This window comes from Canis aureus, chromosome 1 (assembly GCF_053574225.1).
Source record: "Canis aureus isolate CA01 chromosome 1, VMU_Caureus_v.1.0, whole genome shotgun sequence".
In the NCBI taxonomy this organism is placed as follows: domain Eukaryota; kingdom Metazoa; phylum Chordata; class Mammalia; order Carnivora; family Canidae; genus Canis; species Canis aureus.
In genome coordinates this window covers 90,459,272-90,481,816 of record NC_135611.1, presented here as the reverse complement: position 1 = coordinate 90,481,816, position 22,545 = coordinate 90,459,272, and the positions used below count along the sequence as shown (strand labels likewise).

General features: G+C 45.7%; 1 protein-coding gene across 5 annotated transcripts in view; it reads right to left on the bottom strand.

Annotated features, from left to right (window-relative positions):
* Nucleotides 1-22,545, bottom strand: part of DMRT1 (doublesex and mab-3 related transcription factor 1) — a 113,714-nt gene that overhangs the window by 9,409 nt on the left and 81,760 nt on the right. The window contains exon 5 of one of the 5 annotated variants that reach the window (XM_077908402.1): nucleotides 9,517-9,668. The exons of the other annotated variants lie outside the window; for them this stretch is intronic. Coding sequence (XP_077764528.1) covers nucleotides 9,547-9,668 — 122 coding nt within the window. The 3' untranslated portion in view covers nucleotides 9,517-9,546. The remainder of the gene's footprint in view (nucleotides 1-9,516; nucleotides 9,669-22,545) is intronic. 5 annotated transcript variants of the gene reach the window in all.

Here is a 22,545-nt window from a genome sequence, read left to right as displayed (position 1 = left end):
CGGCCAAGGAGCCTGGCTCCTGGTGAGCACATGGGACCGTGTTCCTGGGGGACTCTGGAATGCCTCAGGTCCAGGAGCAGCACCACAATGGGGTGGTCCCACGTGCGGCTGCAGCTGCCAATGGTGTAAACACGTATGGGACAGAACCACAGAAAGTAAAGCAGACCAGGGCAAATGAGGCTCAACGGTCATCTCTGGAGTAGATTTCCCATTTGATCCCGGGATCTGAGAAAACAGGAGGAATCACACCCACAAAGCAGGCTGTACGTGGCATCTGCCACTCTGGAGAACACACTGGAGAACTGGCCTGGCTCTGTCCGATATCCTGCAATGAGAGACAGATTGCAAGTAGTCCTGCGCTTCTCGCTGAGAAGCAGGAAGGGTTACAGAGGTTTCAGCCTTAAAGGGGGGGGGGGAGAGAGAGAGAGAGAGAGAGTGATGGAAATGTCAACCTGGAGGGGCTTCTGGTGAAGGCTAAGAAAAAGGATACAAGTTTTGGAGGCAACCCCACAGCCAGGAGGGCAGGTCACAAGAACAGGGAGCGCCGCCTATGAACCCAGCACCCGGAACGAGCTCGATTCTCGACCAATCCACCAGCCAGTGGGCTGCCTTTCACCCTGGAATTCTATCATCTTCCCTAAAACACGCGGTTTCACAAAACGTTTAGGATACGCAGTGTTAGCCGTGTGGTTTTAAAGCAGTTTCTCATTTAGAAGTAGCCTGAGACTTTGCCGCTGAAATGGATAAGGGAAAAAGTTGGCGAGCCACTTCTCCAATAGAACTTGCATACAATCTGCAGCTTGTAATTTAAAAGTAAACACTGTGCCCCCAAAGGATACGCTAGAAGCAGAGTAGAGAATGTTGTCGGGTATATTATTTTATCTTTACCACCCGGGGACTCAAGTCTTCTTTCAAAAAAGCAAATACAAAACTCCCAGTACTGGCTATCATGCTATGCCAACTTTTCGTTCTCCTTTCTAGCTAGCGTTACAGGAAATCTAAGACTAGTAATTATTAATATTTTCCTCTGGTTCAGAATAAGGAAGCAGACGCCAGGACACATCTAAATAAAACATACACCAGATGAAATCAGTCAGGATAGGAAATTCTAGGCATTTCCAGACAGGAGGGTACATGCCTACTCACAGCCACACAAGCTATTTCACCACCTAAATACATCACGGCCATCATCGACGGATAAGGTAAGTTCAGGTTACAAGAATAAGAATACGCTGTTTCGAAATGGTTCACGTTAAGAATGAAGAGAAATAACAAAATAAGAGCACAATGTATCCGTTTTTTTTTTTCCAAAAGACAATTTCTACAGGGTGCCTAAGACCTCCCCTCCCAAAAAAATCAGTATATATATATCTCTGAAATATTTTTTATGTAAAGCATCATCTTTTCAATTAGCCCCCAAGAAAGGACTTCGACCCTTTTCTGTGTGTCTGGTTCATCTGTGGCTGATTGAGGCTTTCAGGGAATGCACCTTCTTCCCTCCAGGCCACTGTGCTACTTTTGCACTGTTTGAAGAGCGAAGAGCTCACGTTTGGACAAGTATTTTGGTTTGCCTTCCAGAAAAATTTCCTTTCTCTCCTCAACTGCAGCCTGTCTGAAGCCAAAGTTAATGGTGGCTGGTGCTTAGGGCTCCGCAGAATGACCCTCTCCAGCCTCTTTGGGTGAGAAGCTCCCCCACAGGCAAGGCAGGTGCTGGTCACTGAGCCCCGCTCTGATGTGACGAAAACTGATACTGGCAGGTATTTGCCAGCACGTGAGACAAATTTTTACTTCGCTCTTTCTTCCTCTGATCAACAGATTAGTTTCTCTTTCAGGATTTTCATTTTCTTGGGGCACCTGGGTGGCTCAGTGGTTGAGCATCTGCCTTCGGCTCAGGGCGTGATCCTGGAGTCCTAGGATCGAGTCCCGCATCAGGCTCCCTGTGAGGAGCCTGCTTCTTCCTCTGCCTGTGTCTCAGCCTCTCTGTTTTTCTCATGAAAAATAAATAAAATCTTTGAAAAAAGGACTTTAGTTTAGTTTTTAAATTTTTCTTATTGTGGTAAAACACACATGACACAAAACAGATCATTTTAACCATTTTTAAGCATACATTTCGGGGGTGTGTGTGTATTAGGTCTAGACACTGTCATGCACCTGCCATCTCCAGAACGTTTTCATCTTCCCATTCCCACCAAACAAGAACTGTCCTTTCCCTCCTCCCTCAGCCCCTGGGAACCAACCTTCTACATCCTGTCTCTGTGGGTGCGACAACTCCAGGAATCTCACATAAGTACAGTCACCCAGTGTTTGTCATTTTGTGACTGGCTTATTGTAGTACACATCGTCCTCAAGGTCCATCCATGCTGTAGCTTGTGACAGGATTTCCTTCCCTTTGAAGGCTGAAGAATGTCCCACTGTGTGTAGACACCACACTTAGACTATCCATTCATCTATCCATGAGTAGGTGGGCGGTGTCTGCCTCTGGCTACTGTGAATAATGCTGGTGTGATCGGTGGTGTTCCAATATCTGTTATTCAAGACCATATGGCAGTTCTTTGGAGCACATCCCCAGAAGTGGGATTGCTGGATTATAGAGTAATTCTAGATTTAGTTTTTTTTCAGGAACTAAGAGAATGTTTCACACAGCAGCATCCCTACCAGCGACACACAGGGGTTCCAATTTCTCCGCATCCTTGTTAACACTATTTTTTTTTTTAAATAATAGTCATCCTAATGAGTATTTGGTCTTTTTTTAAAAAAAGAGATTTACTTATTTTATTTTTATTTGTTTTAAAGATTTATTTATTTATTCATGAGAGACACAGACATAGAGAGAGGCAGAGACACAGGCAGAGGGAGAAGCAGGCTCCCTGCGGGGAGCCTGATGTGAGAATTGATCCCAGGACCCTGGGATCACAACCTGAGCCAAAGGTAGGTGCTCAAACACTGAGCCACTATAGAATAAATCCCTAGATTTACTTATTCTAGAGAAAGAGCAAGCACGAGTGGGAGGGGCAGAGGGAGGGGGAGAAGCAGGCTCCCCACGGAGCAGGGAGCCCGACATGGGGCTTGATCTCAGGACCCTGGGACCACGACCTGAGCTGAAACCAAGTCAGACTGAGCCACCCAGGCGCCCGTGGGATTAATCTCTTCCCTCGATTTCTCCCCACACTTCTTAATGCTTACTGCTCTGTCTCCACTGTATGACCACCAAATTTAACTCAAGGGTTGGCCTCACCGCCCACTTGCTGGGTTCTGCCCGACAAGCTGGTGGCTGTCTTATTCCCAGGCAAGTCTTCCCCAGGTCACCCATGACGTGCTGATCACAGCCCCAGTTGCCCTTCTTCCCTCCTCCCCTCGGGAGCACTGGACTTGTGACCTTGCCTCTTCCCTCCACCTTCTACTGTGGCTCTCCTGGCTTTTGCCCCCATCCATCGCTTCTCTAGCCTCTACCCTAGACTTCCTCCAAACCGCATGACTCGTCACCCCTTGTCACACAAGCTTTATCATCTTCTTGCAAATGACTCCTTCACAATTTATAGCTCTTGCCCTGATTTCTCACAGAGAACTACTTCTGTATTTTGGTACCTGCTGGACATCTCCCATCTGGCTGAGCTTCTTGGACTATAAACTCACTGTGTTTATTTTTGTTATTATTTTTTAAGATTTTATATATTTATTCATGAGAGAGACAGAGAGAGAGGCAGAGACACAGGCAGAGTGAGAAGCAGGCTCCCTGCAGGGAGCCCGATGTGGGACTCGATCCCAGGACCCCAGGATCATGACCTGAGCCAAAGGCAGATGCTCAACCACTGAGCCATCCAGGTGCCCCAAATTCCCTGTGTTTAAAATTAAACCCATTACCTTTCCCTGCAGAGTAAACCCAATCCTCTTCTCTTGGGTCCTGAGCACACTCCCTTCAAGCTCCAAGCCTCAGGATTCTCTTAGGAAATTCCTCCCATCACGTCCCTCCCACCTCCGAGCACTGGCAAGAAGTCCTGCTCACGTGAAGCCCACGGAGCTCTCCTTTCCAGCCCCTATCCCTCCACACCCCAGACTGCATCCCACCCCTCATTCCCTTGTACCTAATCTGCTAGCATCTGGTTGTCCTCTCTCTCTATGCACTTTCTCCTGGATGGCCACGGTACTTCTAGAGGCCTGTCTCTTTTCCTCAATCAACACCTCTCGTGGCATCTGGAAAAGTCCAAACTTGCTGGCCTGGCCTGGACTCTGAGGAGCAACCTGATTTCCCACATCTCCCCTGCTCTTGAACCATGTACCAGACTCAATCCACTCTCTACCCCAGCACAGATCCTGCCTTTGATATGAGCTTGTGCTGGTCCCACTGGCCCCCAATCTCCACAGGTCAAACCCAGCTCAACCACTGAGCCACCCTGGTGCCCCTGCCTGTACCTGTGGTACTGTAACTTCCACCCTCCTGTCCCTTCCTCCTGCCATCATTGACCTAACAACTCTCCCCACAGAACAGGGTAGAGGGCTCCTGGGTGACTCAGCATCTGACTTGATCTCAGCTCAAGTCCTGATCTCACGGTCATGGGTTTGAGTACCACGTTGGGCTCTGCACTGGGCATGGAGTTTACTAAAAAAAAAACAAAAAACAAACAAACAAAAAAAAAACAGGGTACAGGATCCATGTAATATTTGTCTCTGGGGCCTTTCGGTGGCCACCAGTTAAAAGCCTTACCTCTGGTAAGCCCTCAACAAGTAGTAGTTGATGAACGAGAGAATGAATAGCTCGCTGGTCAAAGCCAGCTGATCTGTTTCCTGGACCCCAACCAATCATGACCAGCACAGGAGACGAGTGTGCACAAGAACAACAGCCGAGGGGCAGCTGTAAGGAAGGGGCAAAAGGAAGGCTGCCAGCCCACGTCCAGGAAAGGGTAAGGGGCCAGGCGAGCCAGAGCACACTGATAGATGTGACAATGAACCTGAGTCCTCAAGAAAGGTTCAGCATCCTGAAGGCAAAAAGAGGAGAATCCACATATAAACCTCCCTGTTGTCATAGGTGGGAGGCAGGGAACTTTGGCAGTGGCAGGAGAAACGGTCACTCATTCCATTTATATATGAAACAGCTAATTTCTCAAAGACAGAGAATGAACGAGGCATCATGAAGCTATTTTTTTTTTTTTGACAAGAAGGTGGGGAGGAACAGAGGGGGAGGGAGAGAGGGAATCTTAGCAGGTTCCATGCCCAGGAGTCCAATGAGGGGCTCGATCTCACCACCCTGAGATGAGGACCTGAGACGAAATCAAGAGTCAGATGCTCAACCGACTGAGCCACCCAGGCGCCCCTGGCTTTATTTATTTATTTATTTTTAAGATTTTATTGATTTATTCATGAGAGATAGAGAGGCAGAGACAGAGGCAGAGGGAGAAGCAGGCTCCCTGTAGGGGGCCCGATGTGGGACTTGATCCCAGGACCCCAGGTTCACACACTGAGCCAAAGGCAGATGCTCAACCAGTGAGCCACCCAGGGGCCCCCACTTTAGTTTCTTTCACTGCGGCTACTATCCTACAGTTTGGATGGACTACAGTTTATCAGTTAATTTCTCTATTGACAGTCATGTTTTGTACAAATGCTGCAGTTTCCTTATATACACTTGCTGGTGTTTTTCTGGGGTGACGCTGCAAAGGGGCATTTCAAAGAAAGCCTGCATCTCAGACTGTATTACATGTCGCCCTCTGAGCCGCCACACTGGGCTGCATGGTTTGCTAACAGATGCACGTGAAAATGCAGCTTTCCCTCAACTCTTGCTAGCATGGGACTATCGACCATCTGTATTTGGGCCAATCTACTGGGTGGACTGGAGTCCAGTGGTGGGCCCCATTTCCATCAGAGAGCCGAACCGCCTCTTGAGAAATTTGGCAGGAGGGGAGGTGCCCTGGTCTAGTGACTGGACCATGCATGAGGCATCGGGCCACTGCATGGTCTTGTCCACCACTGCTCCTTTCCTGTCCCTGCTGGGAGAGGACAAGAGCAGGTACCAGACCCCAGGCCAAGCCCCCCCTGCACAGTCCATTTGTGCCTAACTGCCAGCTTGCACTGGATCCCAGCCAGCGTTCACGTAAGAACACCAGTTCTGGCACAAGCAAAAGTGCATGTAAAGAGCCCAGCAATTCTCATCTCTGTAGCTGCTCTTGTCACTAGAGGACCTGGTCTAAGGAGGTGACCCTACCTGCTTTCTCGCTGACACATTGCAGAAACTGTGCGCTCACTGCAGCTGAAAATAAGCTCTCTCTGTAGGAAAGGCTGTGGATGCTAAGGGGGGGGGTATCCAGGCCCAAGAGGTCAAGCGGACAAAGGCTGAGGTTTACATGCAAGAGCAGTGGTGGACACTCCGCCAAGAACTGGATTCACAAATGAAGCCCACGAAGATATGGAGGAACCAGCAGTGTTAGGAGACACGTTGTGAAAAACAAGCTGATGTGGTTTCCACTGTGTCATCCTAACATGACACATACACTGTCACAGACACGAAGCCACTTTAGAGAGCCTTACCAAGACGGAGAGATTCCCATTTAGAGGCAGAATGAACTTAGTCTGTTATTGACAAAAACATTAATGTCTCTATTAGGGAAAAAAAAAAAGTACTAATTCCTTGCTTCTGAAGACATCCTGATGTTAAACCACCCAGCTGTTTCGTATACTCCAGTGACTGTGAGCAGGTGCTTAACCCTTTAAAGCCTATGTTAAGAAACTGCAACACAGAATTTTCATCCTAGGAGAGAAGGTACAGGTCACAGAGCTCAACCTTCGAGCTTTAAAGATATGGAAGCTTGGGTAGCCCGGGTGGCTCAGTGGTTAAGTGCCGGCTTCAGCCCAGGGCGTGATCTGGAGACCCTGAATGGAGTCCCACGTCGGGCTCCCTGCATGGAGCCTGGTTCTCCCTCTGCCTGTGTCTCTGCCTCTCTCTCTCTGTCTCTCATGAATAAATAAATAAAATCTAAAAAAACAAAACAAAACCCCAGTAATTTGTGGAGTATTAAAAAAAATAATAAGTAAATAAATAAATAAAATAAAGATAGGGAAGCTGAGGCCCCAACGGTGACCTGCCCTCAAAGACAAATGCTGCACGAATCCGGGAGTCAATTGTTGTATCGTGAACCATTTCCTGACGCTCTGGTTTCGAGTCCGAGCAGGACGGGACTCCGTGCGGGTTTCAGTGATGGATGGGTCCTCCCCGCCGGTGCCCCGGTCGGGTGCTCCTGTTAGATGTATCAGGGGCCCTCGATACTGCTGACCGGTAGGTGCTGGAGCCTGCTGGGGTGAATTGGTTCATTTTTCATTGTCTCCATCTCGACTTCACACAAGGTCATAAGAGGTGGAACCAGGTAATTACTTATCTACCCTGAAAATGCACCTACATGGATGTGCCCAGAGTTGGGCCTTCTCGTGTCTCCACGTGCCTAGGGGGGCATGCTGGCGGCAGGAGGTCTATGGGGTACATCCCGCCTTGCTGTCCACCGGCCCCTGCTCTCTCCTTGCTTGCTCAGACTGTCATCATTCTCTTATACCAGAGGAGGGGAAAAGCAAGCTTTTACATTAGGAAGGGTCTTTTGTCCTCCCCTCCCTTCCTCTCCTCTCCTGGGGCACAGGCAACTTGGCAAACATAAGGGGTCCTTTGAACCCTCTTTTTTTTTTATTTATTTTATTTTATTTTATTTTATTTTTTTTGAACCCTCTTTGAACTCGTTAGCGTCTGGTAGCTCCCAGATTCCCAGAGCTTCTGGCTCTGTGTCAGACTCCCCTACGGGCCCTGCAGTCGAGGCAGAAGTCAGCACTCACCCCCCAGCCCCCGGCAGCCCCCCTGCTGGCCCAGGACACCCTGTCCCCTCCTCTGCAATCTGCTGCTGTGGGGCTCTGAAGGCTCTGCAGTAGGAGGATGCTGGGGAAGAGAAGGCAGGGATCTGCCAAGTGACTCCCACTTGATTTTCTGAAACACCCAGCATCTGACCATTAGCCACAAACAGATAAGTTGCCCCGACCCTTCACTGCACTGAATCACATGAGAGATTCCTGAAGTCTCTTTTGCTTGGAAAAGCGGCTTAAAAGATGTGAGAACCGGGGCAGCTGCCTCCTCCTGGATTCATTTTCAGCAGCTCAGATGATGCTTGGACATCAGTGCTGCCTATTTCAGCAAAACTGTGGCTTTCTGGGGGAGAACCCCGGGGGCAGCTTTGTGAAGGCGAAGAAGAGGAGAGTTGGAGGCAGGTGTTTCCCTGGGTGGTGTCTGCAGCAGGCAGGGTGCCACGCCGTGGCCTTGTGCTGGTCAGTCCCGGTTCGAGGCCTGAGGACAAATTCTGCCTCTGATGCTCAGCGCTCGTGGGACCTTGGATGCTAAGTACCACCTCTGGGACTCAGTTTGTAAAATCTGCCAAGTGAACTTATTACTACCCACCTCCCCAAAGGGTTTTTGCGGAGACGATAAGCAAAGTACAGCCTGGAACACGATAGGGCCTCAATGAATGATAGCGATTATTACTAATAATTATGCTAATAAATAATGTGGGCTGAGGCTCATTTCACAAGCCTGCTTACCTAGGTCAGCATTCAGCTCCTGCTGGAGACCGGGGGTCCAGCCTTCCTAAGAATCCCTGTTTCATCCCGCAGTGTCCACTGCCTGCACTCATTACAGTGTTCCCTCCTATGGTTCATTCACGCAGGGCTGTGGAGGGCTGGGTTTCCAGAATGGCCTCTGTTCTTTAATTTCCTTTTATCCTTCCTTTCTTACTTTCTGCCTTTTTCTATCACTTTTTATTACTACAAAAATAATACATGTCTACAATACACATTTAGCAAACTACGTCCTTCCGTATTTGGTAGTTTGACACAGAAGCTTCTAAGGACCTTTACATAAATGGGTGACTTTGGTTTCAGGGTGATAAATTTACCCCCTTACCTAATGCGAATATCTGTGTCTTTTCAATTTTACCTGGGTTTATTACTGTGAAAACTAGCACTTCTTCCTAATACCAATAATTAGAAATTCACTTTATTCGGTGCTGGGACAAATACTTCACTAGGATTCTGGAGCCTCAGTGAAGCGCTAGAAAACAGGAGTTACTGTTAGGAGAAAGTAACTGTGTTAGGACTTTGATTCTTTCAGTTCCAGAGGTTTTCTGGTTTGTTCTAGGACTGTTTTCTCATTAAGTCCCAGGAAGGGAGGCAGAGTCTTAGCTGGAGATTCTCTCACCAGTAGATGTTTTGAAGGCTGTGACTCAGAGAGAGAATGGGGACACAGGCTGTGCATGGGCCAGAATGTTTTTCCCACATGTTACAGAAACCTGACCTAGTCAAAGGGACACTCAAAACGTACCCACTTAGAAATAGTATGTCCTGGATACTGAGTGGTACTTAAGAGCACTTTAGAAATTTGGCAGCACTTTAGAAATTTGCCCTGCCCACAGAGGACATCCCTGCAGTGTCCAGGTGTCCAGAAGCCACCTGTTTGGAATGAGAACATTGGCAAGAGGATCAAAGCATGAAGCCACCATTTACCTCGTGAGTTAAATTCATCATTAGTGCTTCTCATCCAGAGCTCCAAGTGGTTCCGGGATGGACAGGACTGTTTCTGGAGCGGGTCGAGGTGAAGGGGAAGGTGTAATCTAGCAGAGGGGAGACCAGGGAAGAGGCCCAGGGACCACAGATTCCTAACAACAGACAAGAAGTGCGAACAGGTGAGAAAGACACAAAGGATCAGACAAGGGGCAACTGAGTGGCTCAGTGGTTGAGCCTCTGCCTTCGGCTCAGGTTATGATCCCAGGGTCCTGAGATCGAGTCCCACATTGGGCTCCCCACAGGGAGCTTGCCTCTCCCTCTGCCTCAATCTGTGTCTCTCATGAATAAATAAATAAAATCTTCAAAAAAACAAACAAAAGCACAAAGGATCAAACAATCAAGTAAAAACCCCACCACCTTCCTCCTGAGTTTGCTTCAGATGGCCGCTGGCATACATCTGAAGCACTTACTGATCACCTGCTCTCTTACTCTGCAATGGAACAAGTAGAGAAAGACGGTAATGTTGACTGAATACTTGGTATGTTTTATGTTTAATCGCAACAGCCTCTTACATTATTGTTTTTCATCGATAGATGACGAGGAATCGAGGTTCCAAGTTATGAAATTATTCCCACGGTCACATCCCCAATAAGTGACCCAGCCGGAATCTGGTCCCAGGTGTCTCTGGTTACAGGTGTGTCTGGTGTTTTCCTTATGAGAACAGAGACTTGTTTTATTCACGGCCCTATACCCTGTGGCTATAGCCATTAGGGGGACAGAGCACATGCTTAATAAATATTCTAAGAATGAGGTAACTGGTTTGCACCACACTGCTTTTTTAATGCTTAAGAGTTTTATTTGTTTTTTGTTTTTTAATATTTTATTTACTCATGAGAGACACACAGAGAGAGGCAGAGACACAGGCAGAGGGAGAAGCAGGCTCCCTGTGGGAGCCCAATGTGGGACTCGATACTGGGACTCTGGGATCATGACCTGAGCTAAAGGCAGATGCTCAACCATTGAGCCACCCGGGTGCCCCAACTTAGGAGTTTTAACTAGTTCTGTAGGTGGATGAGGAAATAAAAAGGAGTAGGAGTTGTCTCATTGGTGAGGACACCCAACTCCCTAATGGGCCTCTTCTAACCCTATAGACAGGAAATAAAGCCTGTTCTGAAATTTATGCTTTAAAAAATGATAGTATAATCAAAAGGACAGGCAGCACAAAACTTAACAGTTGGTGCAATTTAAATAACGCTTCCGATTCCCAGGAAGCTTGCCATGTAACTGCGGAAAGCACTTCCACGTGTAAATTGGTCACTTTTGAGATGAGCCGGTACCTTCTGAAATTAGCAGATTACTTAAGCTTGAAGGAGCTAAGGTCACCATTTGTTATTTGATTGCTCTTTGCTCTAAGCTTCGAGGGCAGCCAATAATGCAGAGTGCTGGACTTCCACTCGTTTTCAAATTAAAGATTTAATTACAATCTTCACTGAAGATGAACCAAGTGTGAAAATACCTGATCTACTTGGAACGCGGGATCGAGGAGGAGTGTGTGGGTTGGAGTCAGTGCCCGGGCATTTAAATACTTTCAACAGTAGCATTAAGGGTGAAATCAATTATATTATGACCAAATGCTGCCCTGAGGGTTAGTCAGAGTCAGGGAAATTTATATTCTTCTTATTTATCATTTTCTTACAGCTGAAAGTTTTTTTTTTTTCTTGGTAGTTATTGTGATAGACAACAGACTTGAATCTCCAAGACTTCCAGGTTGGCAAGGCAGACACATCTTTGAAATGCGTGGAGACACACTTGCAGACTAACCCCGTGGCCACTGTGGATTCATGTGTCAGGTGTGCCTATGAAAAAGGCTGAGGCTGAGAGTTCTCTGTATGTCTGCTGAATTAGGCCTATTTATTGTGGTGTTCACATCCTCAATCAGGCAGTAATAAAAGCAGTCTTTCCAAAACCTATATGATGGCACCACATTACTTACTTTTTTTTTTTTTAAGATTTTATTTATTTATTCATGAGACACACAGAGAGAGGCAGAGACAGGCAGAGGGAGAAGTAGGCTCCCTGCGGGGAGCCCGATGTGGGACTTGATCCCAGAACCCCGGGATCACGCCCTGAGCCGAAGGCAGACACTCAACCCCTAAGCCCCCCAGGAGCCCCACATTACCTACTTTTTTATGCCTGTTTTTTCTTTTAAAGATTTTCATTTATTTATTCATGAGAGACATACAGAGAGAGAGAGAGGCAGAGACACAGGCAGAGACACAGGCAGAGGGAGAAACAGGCTCCATGCAGGCAGCCTGACGTGGGACTTGATCCCAGGTCTCCAGGATCAGGCCCTGGGCTGAAGGCGGCACTAAACCACTGAGCCACCCGGGCTGCTCCATTACCTACTTTTTTAAGGTAATAGTTTTAATAAGGTTCTTTCACTGTGGAGGAAAGAAGGTGCCTGTATGCCTTTGGCTTTAGTTTCACTTGTTCTAATATTTCTCTTAGTGACCAGAGTGACGTTACATTGTCCAAGAGTTTAAGAGTAGATTCATGAGGCTCCTGGGTGGCTCAGGCAGGACTCTTGATTTCGGCTCAGGTTATGATCTGAGGGTTGTGTGATCGAGCCTCACGTCAGGCTCTGTGCTAGGTGTGGAGTCTGCTTGAGATTCTATCTCCCTCTCCCTCTCCCCCCCTCTCTGATCACATGCATGTTCTCTCTAAATAAAGAAATAAAATCTTTTTTAAAAAAAAGAGAAGAAAGGGGATCCCGGGGTGGCTCAGCGGTCTGGAGCCTGCTTTGGCCCGGGGCACGATCTTGGGGTCCCAGGATCAGGTCCCACGTTGGGCTCCCGGCGTGGAGCCTGCTTGTCCCTCTGCCTGTGTCTTTTTTTTTTTTTTTTTTTTATGATAGTCATACAGAGAGAGAGAGAGAGAGGCAGACCTCTGCCTGTGTCTCTGCCTCTCTCTCTCTTTCTCTATCATGAATAAATAAATAAAATCTTAAAAAAAAAAAGAAGAAAAAGAAGAGAAGAAAGACTTACGTGAGTTAACATGAAAGATCTCTAGGTGGGATTGAAAAAAGTAGACTGAACTTTAGATTGATGATTGAAAAAAGTAGATGTGAGCAACAATACGGTCGCTACAACCCCACTTGTGTTAAAAAGCAAAAAAGTCTGGAAAGACACACAATTTAGCTTGTGAGGCAACTGTTAAATGAGGAAAAAGACAACACAGTACATGCACATATTACATATTACAACTGGTTAAAAATATGTATGTGTATTCAAAAAAAAGACAACGGTCAGGAATTTCAGACAAAATAAAAAACAGCTGTGTTCTGTTCACTCAAGAAAAAATAAAGTTATTTTGACTGTTCACTCAGAAATATGTTTGGAGAAACCATAGTTTTCCAATTTGTTTTTAACTGGTCTCTTTTAAATCTGACTTAACAGGCCCTTTCTAGACAAATAAAGCACAAAGATAGCTGTACGGCAAGTTTCATCTTGATGCAAGTATGAAATGCCTGATTGCAAACTATTTTCAAAGAAAAAATATGTAACTAGAGTCTAGTGATATTATTCATATGACCCACTTTAAGCTATTTTGATTTTTGGAAATGCTACTTTGCAGAAGGTCTAACTGGCTGATAAAAATCTGCAGTGCATTATTACCATTAATCTGTTGTGATACAGCAGGTCTTCCTCCAACAATTCTGGACAATTCCTTTGGTTAAGCTGCTCATTTTGGGATGCGTGCTTTAGGCAACTAGATTTACTAAATTATCTTGTTAACTTTATAAGCTTCTAAGATAAAACCTTATATACCTCCCAAAGCAAATAAGGAACTAGAATAAAAAAGAGACCATGATGTCTGTTTGGAACATTATAGAACAGTAATACTTTATGACACAAACCCTGTTACTCTAAGTGTGACCTTATACTACAGGCACAAATAAGATATCTGAAATAAAGTCAAACTTAAAGCCTGATTCAGGCGTGGCTCCATGTACACAAAAGATGTAGTTGCTTCTAAGTAAGTGATTTGAGATTCCGGGAACAAAAGATTTTGTCCTCAAAATACACCTGCCACCCACACCAAAATACCTGAAATTCCACCATTAGAAATTCATTTCTTCAGAATAAACACCAATGTCCTTTGAGAATGCAAATAATCAGAAATACTTAAACCTAAAACCAGTATTTTTTTTTTACATTTTTAAAAATTAAGTTCAATTTGCCAACATAAAGTATAACCCCCAGTGGTCATCTCATCAAGTGCCCTCCTCAGTGCTCATCACCCAGTTACCCCATCCTTCCACCCACCTCCACTTCCACATCCTTTTGTTTCCCAGAGTTAAGGTTTCTCATGGTTTGTCTCCCTCTCTAATTTTTCCCACTCAGTTCCCTTCCTTTCCCTTATAATTCAATATTATTTTACCATGTTATTTATCAGGCTGTTTTCTCTCCAAAGAGAGGGTGCCACAGGGGAGCAAGGTTCCAAACGCAGGAACAAGTCCTAGATATGTATGCGGGCCCTCACTCTGTGAAGCAGTTGGATACGATGATGAAAGCCAATTCATTTCTCTCCTGGATTGGTCCTGTCTAAAACACCTTCAACTGTAATCTTTCTAGGAATTTTGGCAGGCACAAATTCAATCAGAGACATACAAGTGAGATCATGAAATTCCTAGAAAACCAATAATGATAACTACAATTGACTGAGCACAAACCCTATGCCATATGCAATATGAATCCCTGGTCAGAGGGAGGAAGACGTCTGTCCAGAGTTGTGCAGCACTAAGGGACAACCCAGGTTGGCACACACCATACTCAATTTTCCATTGTTCAACAGTGTCCCACACCCCCCAAAAAAAGTTACAAAGGAAAATAATCTGACCATGAATCATTGTTGAAGCTCCCCAAATCAATCAGATTCTCTGAATGGTCACTCATACTTTCAATCTTTCTTTAAGTACATATATTTTGATTAAGAAAGGTAAAAAAGGGACACCTGGATGGTTCCACGGTTGAGCATCTGCCTTTGACTCAGGTCATGACCCTGGGATCCTGGAATCGAGTCCTGCATCAGACTCCCTACATGAAGCCTGCTTCTCCCTCTGCCTGTGTCTCTGCCTCTCTTTGTGTCTCTCATGAATAAATAAATAAAATCTTAAAAACTTTTTTTAAATAAATAAGTAAATAAACTTCCCCAGAGAATAAAGGAAGAGGAATGATTCCTGTTTCATCCTATGAGCTTATGACAACCACGGTGCAAAAACATGATACAAATACCAGAAGAAAAGGAGAGAAGGTTGAGCTCACTTACGGTTTTAAGTACAGAAGTCCTAATAAAGACAGGTAAAGTGAATCCAACAATGTATTAAAAAGATAGTGTCTCATGACCAAGTAAGATTTATTCTGGGAATATGAGGAGGATTCTACATTAGGAAATTCATTAACGTGACTTACTGCATTAAAAAGAGAAAAATCACACGGCTATTTTGATGGATGCCAAAAAATCATTGATAGAAAGGTATGGCACATTCTTGTAGCTATTCACGTGCATTACCATCGCGCACACTGGACAGGGACAGAACACAAACTATGTGAATCTATATGAAAGAAATGATAGAACTTCACTCTGACACTTCTGCTTTTCTGTATTATCTGATTTTCCCCCCCAATGATCTTGTATTGCTTTTTGTAAAAATAATGGTAGCGATGGCCTGGCATGAAGCCTTGAAGTAGGGAGTCACCCAGAGAACAATCCAAAGCCCTCTTCAGGCAGCTGCGGTCTATAGTCCGTGCCAATAAAAGAAATAGTAATGTTCAAAGAGCAGATGAAGAAAAGAATATTGACAGAAAATAGAAATCAGTATTTTCAGCACAGGCAGAGAAGTTTCCTAGATCAAAACAGCAGGACCAGGGAGAACTAACTCCATTCTTGTAATTCACTTTGGAAAACATCATGATTTACAGGTTTTAGAGCTGGCTACTTCAAGGAGAGGACGTGGCCAATGAGGGAAGCTGGGAGCACCAAGGAGGGAGTACAGATCGTTCCTGTACGTGGTACAACATGGGAGGGAGCCCTGCAGCGATGGGAACTTATAGGAAAGTCCTTAGCAGCCTCATGAGCTGTTCCAGGAGCAGAGGGTGGGCACCAGGGTTACCTCAATATGAAAGATCCTGGACCACCCAGGACACACAGCTGAGCAGGAGGTGAGGTTAGGATGCAGCTACTACGGAAACCAACAGGATTTTTAGGGGAGAGGGCCCATGAGGGATGAATACGTGGTCACTGAAGGCATCCCTAGAACACTGGGGGTGAGGCAACTCAACCAGGAGGAGCTGGGGGTGGTTAGAAAGTCACCCTGGAGCTGACTACCCCACCACCCTCCTCTCTCAGATCAAGGACTGCCTCTGCCCTTGGCCTAAACTTAGACTGTTACAGGACCCAGTGAATGTTGTTATTTTTTTTCTTAAAATTCATTTTTTTTTAGAGAGAGAACATGCAAACGGCAGGGGGGAGGGGGAGAGGAAGAGAGAGAAGAGAGAGAATCCTGAAGAAGACACCCCAAGGAGCATGGACCCCGGGCTCCCAGGACCCTGAGATCCTGACCTGAGCGAAAACTAAGAGAAGGCTGCCCAACCAGCTGAGCCACCCAGGCACCGCGATCCTGTGAATGTATTTCAATGCCACTAAAGTGCACACTTTAAAATGGCAAAAATGGCAAATTTTATGTTCTAGACATTGCTCACATGGCCCAGCAAGCCCTACAGAACAGCAAGTGGAAGACGACAGTGGCCCAACCAGAAAGAAAACCAAAGAGAAGGCAGACGAGACCAAAAAAAATCATGAGACGGTTCTTTCCGTTAGTACGAAAGGCTAGTACAGAGTCCATGGTGCCAGGGCCGGCAGTCAGATCTGCAGCGTCTGCGGCCTCACCACGAAGGGTCAGGGTCGGACCTCCAATCACCTAAATTTGCAAAAGAACAAGTGCAGCCAATTTGCACAGTTGTCTCAACAACCCAAGTAACTCACAATGGGGTAGCACACGTCCTACCTACAGAAGAGCCACCAACCCAAGGAGAGAAATACATTCTCCAAAAAACATGATTCCTTCCCCAAGGAACTTGTGGGGCGAGCCAGCATGCCCTCCTTCCAGGGCTCCGCACACCACTGGCTCATATCAGGCAGTGGCCCGGGACAAGGCTGACACCCACGGCTGGTACAATTACAGTAAAATGTTCCCAGCCCCATGAACGATTTGGGGATAATTTCACTTACGGCACGGGGGACCCTTTTCTACCTATCAATACACAGAACAATACACAATAAACCTCTCTGGCTTAACGGCAGCCAAGTGCTATTCGCAGGATTAAAAAATGAGCAAATCATTTGCCTCCATTTCCAGGAGACAAACATTGGGTTTGAGAAGTAAACAAAAAGTCATTTGTACTCAAAAGACCACTCAGGATGGATATAAACAGTTCTGATTTACTCCAACGGGTGTGGAGGGGGTGTCATTTATTTCCGTCCACTTAGCGCTGTAACAACTGCTTTTCAAAAACCGACATTGATTCATGAAAATGAACATACGGACTCTCTTTGCAGCATAAACCCCAACAGCCTCAGGCAACAGAAATGTAGTACAAGGCGCTGGAGACGGGCCTGCGGAAGCAAGCCATTAGCCGGTATTTAACGCAATCTATGGCTCATCAGAAAAGCGCTTAGCACAGGAGTCAGACCCAGACAGCCACTTAACTGTCCCCTCCAGCGATTACACTCTCTCAACCCAAGAGTGTGTCAAATTAAAACAACTACACATTGACTTTTTGCTTCTGTAAACATTAAGGGGTGATTGACAACGTGAGGCTGCAGCCAGCCAGGCATTATCATCCACCTCTCTTGCTTCCCTGCTCCCAGGTCTGTCTCCTTAGGGAGAGTGCTACAGAGGGCCAAAGGGTTTCAGGGCTCTCCCGCCGGAGCTCACCTAAGGAGGGCCTACCATCTTGTACGGATGAACGGCTTCAGGTGATCTTAGAAAACTAAGCATTTTAAAATACAGTATCTGTCACTGTCTTTTAAGAAACATGCTACTCACTTCCAATCAGGAAAATGCAAGATCAGCCAGTCTTCTTCCCACACTATTATCTATTCTCACTGCTTTACTATGATCCTGATTTTGGAAGGATTCTCTTATTTTATTTGCCTTTATTACACAACCATAAGGGGTAAGAAAAAGGTACAGTTGAGACAGATGGAGAGACAAATACCTAAAAGTAAAACAAACAAAAATAATAATAAATAAGCAGGAATATGTATTCATCACTGATATCCAGGTGAATCATCAACTGGCAACTTTACAGTCTTGTTCTGTGGAATGGACACGTCATGCCTAATGTTCTCTGATGATCACAGACAAAGGCCACAGGCAAGTGTTATTAACCCTTCTGATGCTTTTCCCTCTTGGTGCCAAGACCATCCAAAGAGGAAAGGAGTCTTCAAGTAAGGGAAAACTGGATGTGCACACGCAGAAGAATGAAGCTGGACCCTACACCTTATACAAAAATGAACTCAAGATGGGTCACAGATATAAACGTTACAGCTGAAAGTATAGAACTCTTAGAAGAGAAGATGGTGATGGTACAGAGTAGGGTGGGATGGGGGGAGCTTTATGACGTTAGCTTTGGCAATGGCTTCTTGGATACGACCCCAAAAGCATAGGCAACAGAAGAAAGAACAGACAAATTGGATTTCATCACGATTAAATAGGTCTGTCTCTGTGTGTATCAAATGAGGGGAAAATACAATCCACAGAGAGAAACTCACAGAATGGGAATTCGTATTTGCAATTGGTATCTCTGATGGGGGATCCAGGCCACTTCCCTCCCCAACACCTTGTTTTTTGTTTTTTTTTTAAAGATTTTATTTAACTCATGAAAGACACAGAAAGAGAGGCAGAGACACAGGCAGAGGGAGAAGCAGGCTCCCTATGGGGAGCTTGATGTGGGACTTGATCCCAGGACTCCAGGATCATGACCTGCGTTGAAGGCAGACGCTTAACCACTGAGCCACCCAGGCATTCTCCATTCTCCACCTCTCAGTTTTAATGCAAGCAATCCTTGGCAAGTCCCCAAGGACTCACATGTTCACATGCCACCCCATGGCCAGAAGACAGGTTTTCCACCCATTCTTGGACTGAGATCAACCAAGTTCTAGTCTACTCACTTCAATCTGCTATTTAGAATTTAAAATGTGCAACATAGGTTATTAGGTCCAAAGATCAGCCAATGTTAATCAGGATTCAATTATTCCTCCCTCAACCCTACAGGTTATTTGAAGAAGGGCTGATGTTACCACAAGAGTTAGGCTTTTATTACATGTTGCTGAATATTTATTTATTTATTTATTTATTTATTTATTTATTTATTTGATTTTAGTAATCTCTACACTCAATGTGAGGCTCAAACTCAGGACTCTGAGATCAAGAGTCACACTCTCTTCTGACTGAGCCAACCAGGCACCCCAAAAGTTACTTTTAAAATAGTGTTTGGGGCAGCCTGGGTGGCTCAGTGGTTTAGCACTGCCTTCAACCCAGGGAGTGATCCTGGAGACCCAGGATCGAGTCCCGCATAGGGCTCCCTGCATGGAGCCTGCTTCTCCCTCTCTCTGTGTCTCTGCCTCTCTCTCTCTCTCTCTCTCTCTGTCTCTCTCATGAATAAATAAATCAAATTAAAAAAATAAAATGGTGTTTGTTGAACTTGTATTACCTGAGTCATTCCTTTGTCTCAGGTTTATTTTTTTTATTTTTTAAAAAAGATTTTATTTATTAATGAGACACATAGAGAGAGAGAGAGGCAGAAGGAGAAGCAGGCCCCATGCAGGGAGCCTGACATGGGACTCGATCCCAGGTCTCCAGGATCACGCCCTGAGCTGAAGGTGGTGCTAAACCGCTGAGCCACCTGGGGCTGCCCTTTTGTCTCAGGTTTAAACACCATGCTGCACCTCCCGTAACAAACTGGCCCTCACCTGTCCAGGACAGAACCACCATCCGTCCAACTGAACACCAGTGATGATGGACATATCTTAGTTCTGCATGATCCAATATGGCAGCCACGAACCATACGTGGTTGCCGAGCACTAGAACGTGGCTTGTGTGAGCGAAGAATTGGATTTTAAATTTTAATTCATGGAAGTCAGAATAGCCCCATTTACCTAGAAGCTCCTGTATTACATAGTACAGGCTCCAGAGAGCAGGCTCAAGAGCTGCAATGCTGATAGTCTGAGGTTGGAAAGACAGAGACATGGAGTCAGGAGACAGCCCAAGCTTTGTCACTTATTCTCTACTGAGCAGTTTGCTCTGCTCTCAAATAAGGCCAATGATTTTTGCTCTACCTACCTGTGGATTCACATAAAGATACTCCCATCTCTGTCCCTGGTTCCCTGCACAGGGTTCCTATAACCTTGGGAATTTCCTGAGTGATAAGGGCAACAGAAGCCTCTTTGATTCTGATAAGGTGGCACTTGGTGGGCCCCTGGACCATTTTAAGATGGGGCTGAGCACCAGAAAGGCCCAGCCTTAGTTAGAAGCTAAGAAATTCTAGCCATGCCCCATCAACATCCAAGGAGGGGATAGAGGCCAATGGCCAACAATTCAACCATTGTGCCTAATGATGAAGCCTCCATACGACAGGGTTCAGAGAGCTTCTGGGTTGGTGAACACATCAAAGTGCTGGGGGCTGATGCCCCGAGAAAGGTATGGGAGCTCTCCACCCTCTCCCCATTCTTTGCCCTATACATCTCTTCCATTTGGTTATTACTGAGTTACATCCTTTATATTAAACCAGTAATAATCAGGTGGATGAAGGTCCTAGTCTCTGCCACACTTGCCAAAAAAATAAGCTAAGTCTAACTTGTAGCATCACACTGGCATGAACTGTTTAAAGTCATACAGAGCACTCACTACAAGGGCAAAGAGGATAAGGAATCAGAAATCCTTTTCCCAAAATCAGATATATGGGGGAATAAAAGATGTAACCAGTTTGTAGGGTGGGGGAATGTAGGAAAGAGCAACCACCTGGAAAAGAAGCGCTCTGGGTGAGTGGGGTGTGCCTGACCCCAGCACTCTCCATCTCTGGAAAACACCCCTGCTCTGGGCATCTGACTGTCAAATCAGGGCCTGCCATGGGCAGGGCCTGGCACATCAGACGTTAGAAGGTGAGTGGTCAGCAGATTCCAGACACTAGCCATGGGGCTGGGAACACACCGGCTCACTAGATCTCTGCCTCCTTCTCCTATGTCCCAAGAACATCATCAAGAAGAGAAGACATTTAGAGACACTGAATTCTTCAAGGGTGTTACATACTCTACTGTGTTCCCCTAAATTCCTATGTTAAAGCCCTAGCCGCCAAGGAGACTGCACTGGAAACTGGGCCTTTAGGGAGATTAACTGAATTTTTTTTTCAAATTTATTTATTCATGGGACACCTGGGGGGCTCAGTGGTTGAGCATCTGCCTTTGGCTCAGGTCGTGATCCTGGGGTCCTGAGATCGAGGTCCACATTGGGGACTCCCCCGCAGGGAGCCTGCTTCTCCCTCTGCCTGTCTCTGCCTCTCTCTGTGTCTCTCATGAATAAATAAATAAATCTTAAATTTTTTTTAAAAAAAGCGAGAGAGATCAAAGCTCTTTCTCTTTCTGACTTTCTGAGCACACAGAGAGACAGGCCGTGTGAGGACAGGTGAGGCAGCCGGCTATAACCCCAACCACCCCTTGACCTGGGACATCTAACCACCAAAACCGTGAGAAAATACGTGTATTACCGAAGCCACCCAGTCTGTGCTATTTTGTTATGGCACCCCGAGCAGAATAACATAAATCGTGTTAGCATTAAACAAGAAAGTAACACAGCCCGGCTTGTTCAATGTCCATATACATCAGTTCCTCTCATTTCATATAATACGTTCTACTCATTACAGGCACTCATGTGTTGAGTTGAAAGAGCTGGAGATTTACCAAAATAAAATTACACACATATTTCACCTTGAGAATTTTATGGTTTCATAGATGGTTTTTGTTGTTGTTTTTGTTGTTGGGTCCTGCAACAGTTTTCGAACTCAAAAGAAACCCAGCCCTTCCATATAATGGAATATTATTTCGCCATAAAAAGGAACGAAGTGCATGGTACAACGTGGATGAACCAAAAACGTAATGCCGAGCAAAAAAAGCCAGAGGCAAAAGGTCACCTAAGATTCCATATAGGAGAATACGCCAAATCCATAAAAACAGAAAATAGAATGGTAGCTTCCAGAGGGTGGGAGCGAGGTACAAAGGAGGAGTGACTGCATAGAGGGGAATCTTTTTGGGGCAATGGAAACATTTCTGGGATTAAGATTGTGGTGATGGCTGCACAATTTTGTCAATATACTAAAAACCACTGAACTGTATACTTAAAGGAGATGAATTTTATGGTGTGTGAACTGTGTATCAATAAAGCTGTTCTAAGCAAACAAATAATTCAAGCCCCATGCAACCTCTCTAACCATGTAAGTAACAAAGGCAAAATGTGCCCGGATAGGGCTGCATATTTGGAACATCTGCCCACAAAGTGTGGATGTAATCCTGGTTTCTCTAGCTTAAAAAGAAAAAAAAAAAAAAAACACCCAACACATCTCTCCTTAGGTTAGAGAGACCTTGACCAAGTCCTGCATTAAAAGCAAGAAAGCGGGGCACGCGGCTAGGCCCTTCCAGGGCCTGCAGAGGCTCAGAGGGAAGGCTGTTCTCCTGTGGATGCAAAGGAAAGGCAGGCGTCCCCAAGATCTGCTGACATTTAAGGGTCACTGCCCCATGCTCTCTGCCATGGTTCACATCCTGGACATGATGCCAGGTCCACAGACAGAAAACTGGCACTCCAGGGGTTTACCACCTGTGTGCTGACCAAGCCATTGGTTTACATCCGGGTAGAGGTTCGGGAAGCAGACAGAGAGAACCTGGTCCTGCGGAGAGTTTCAAAGAGTCACTGTTCTG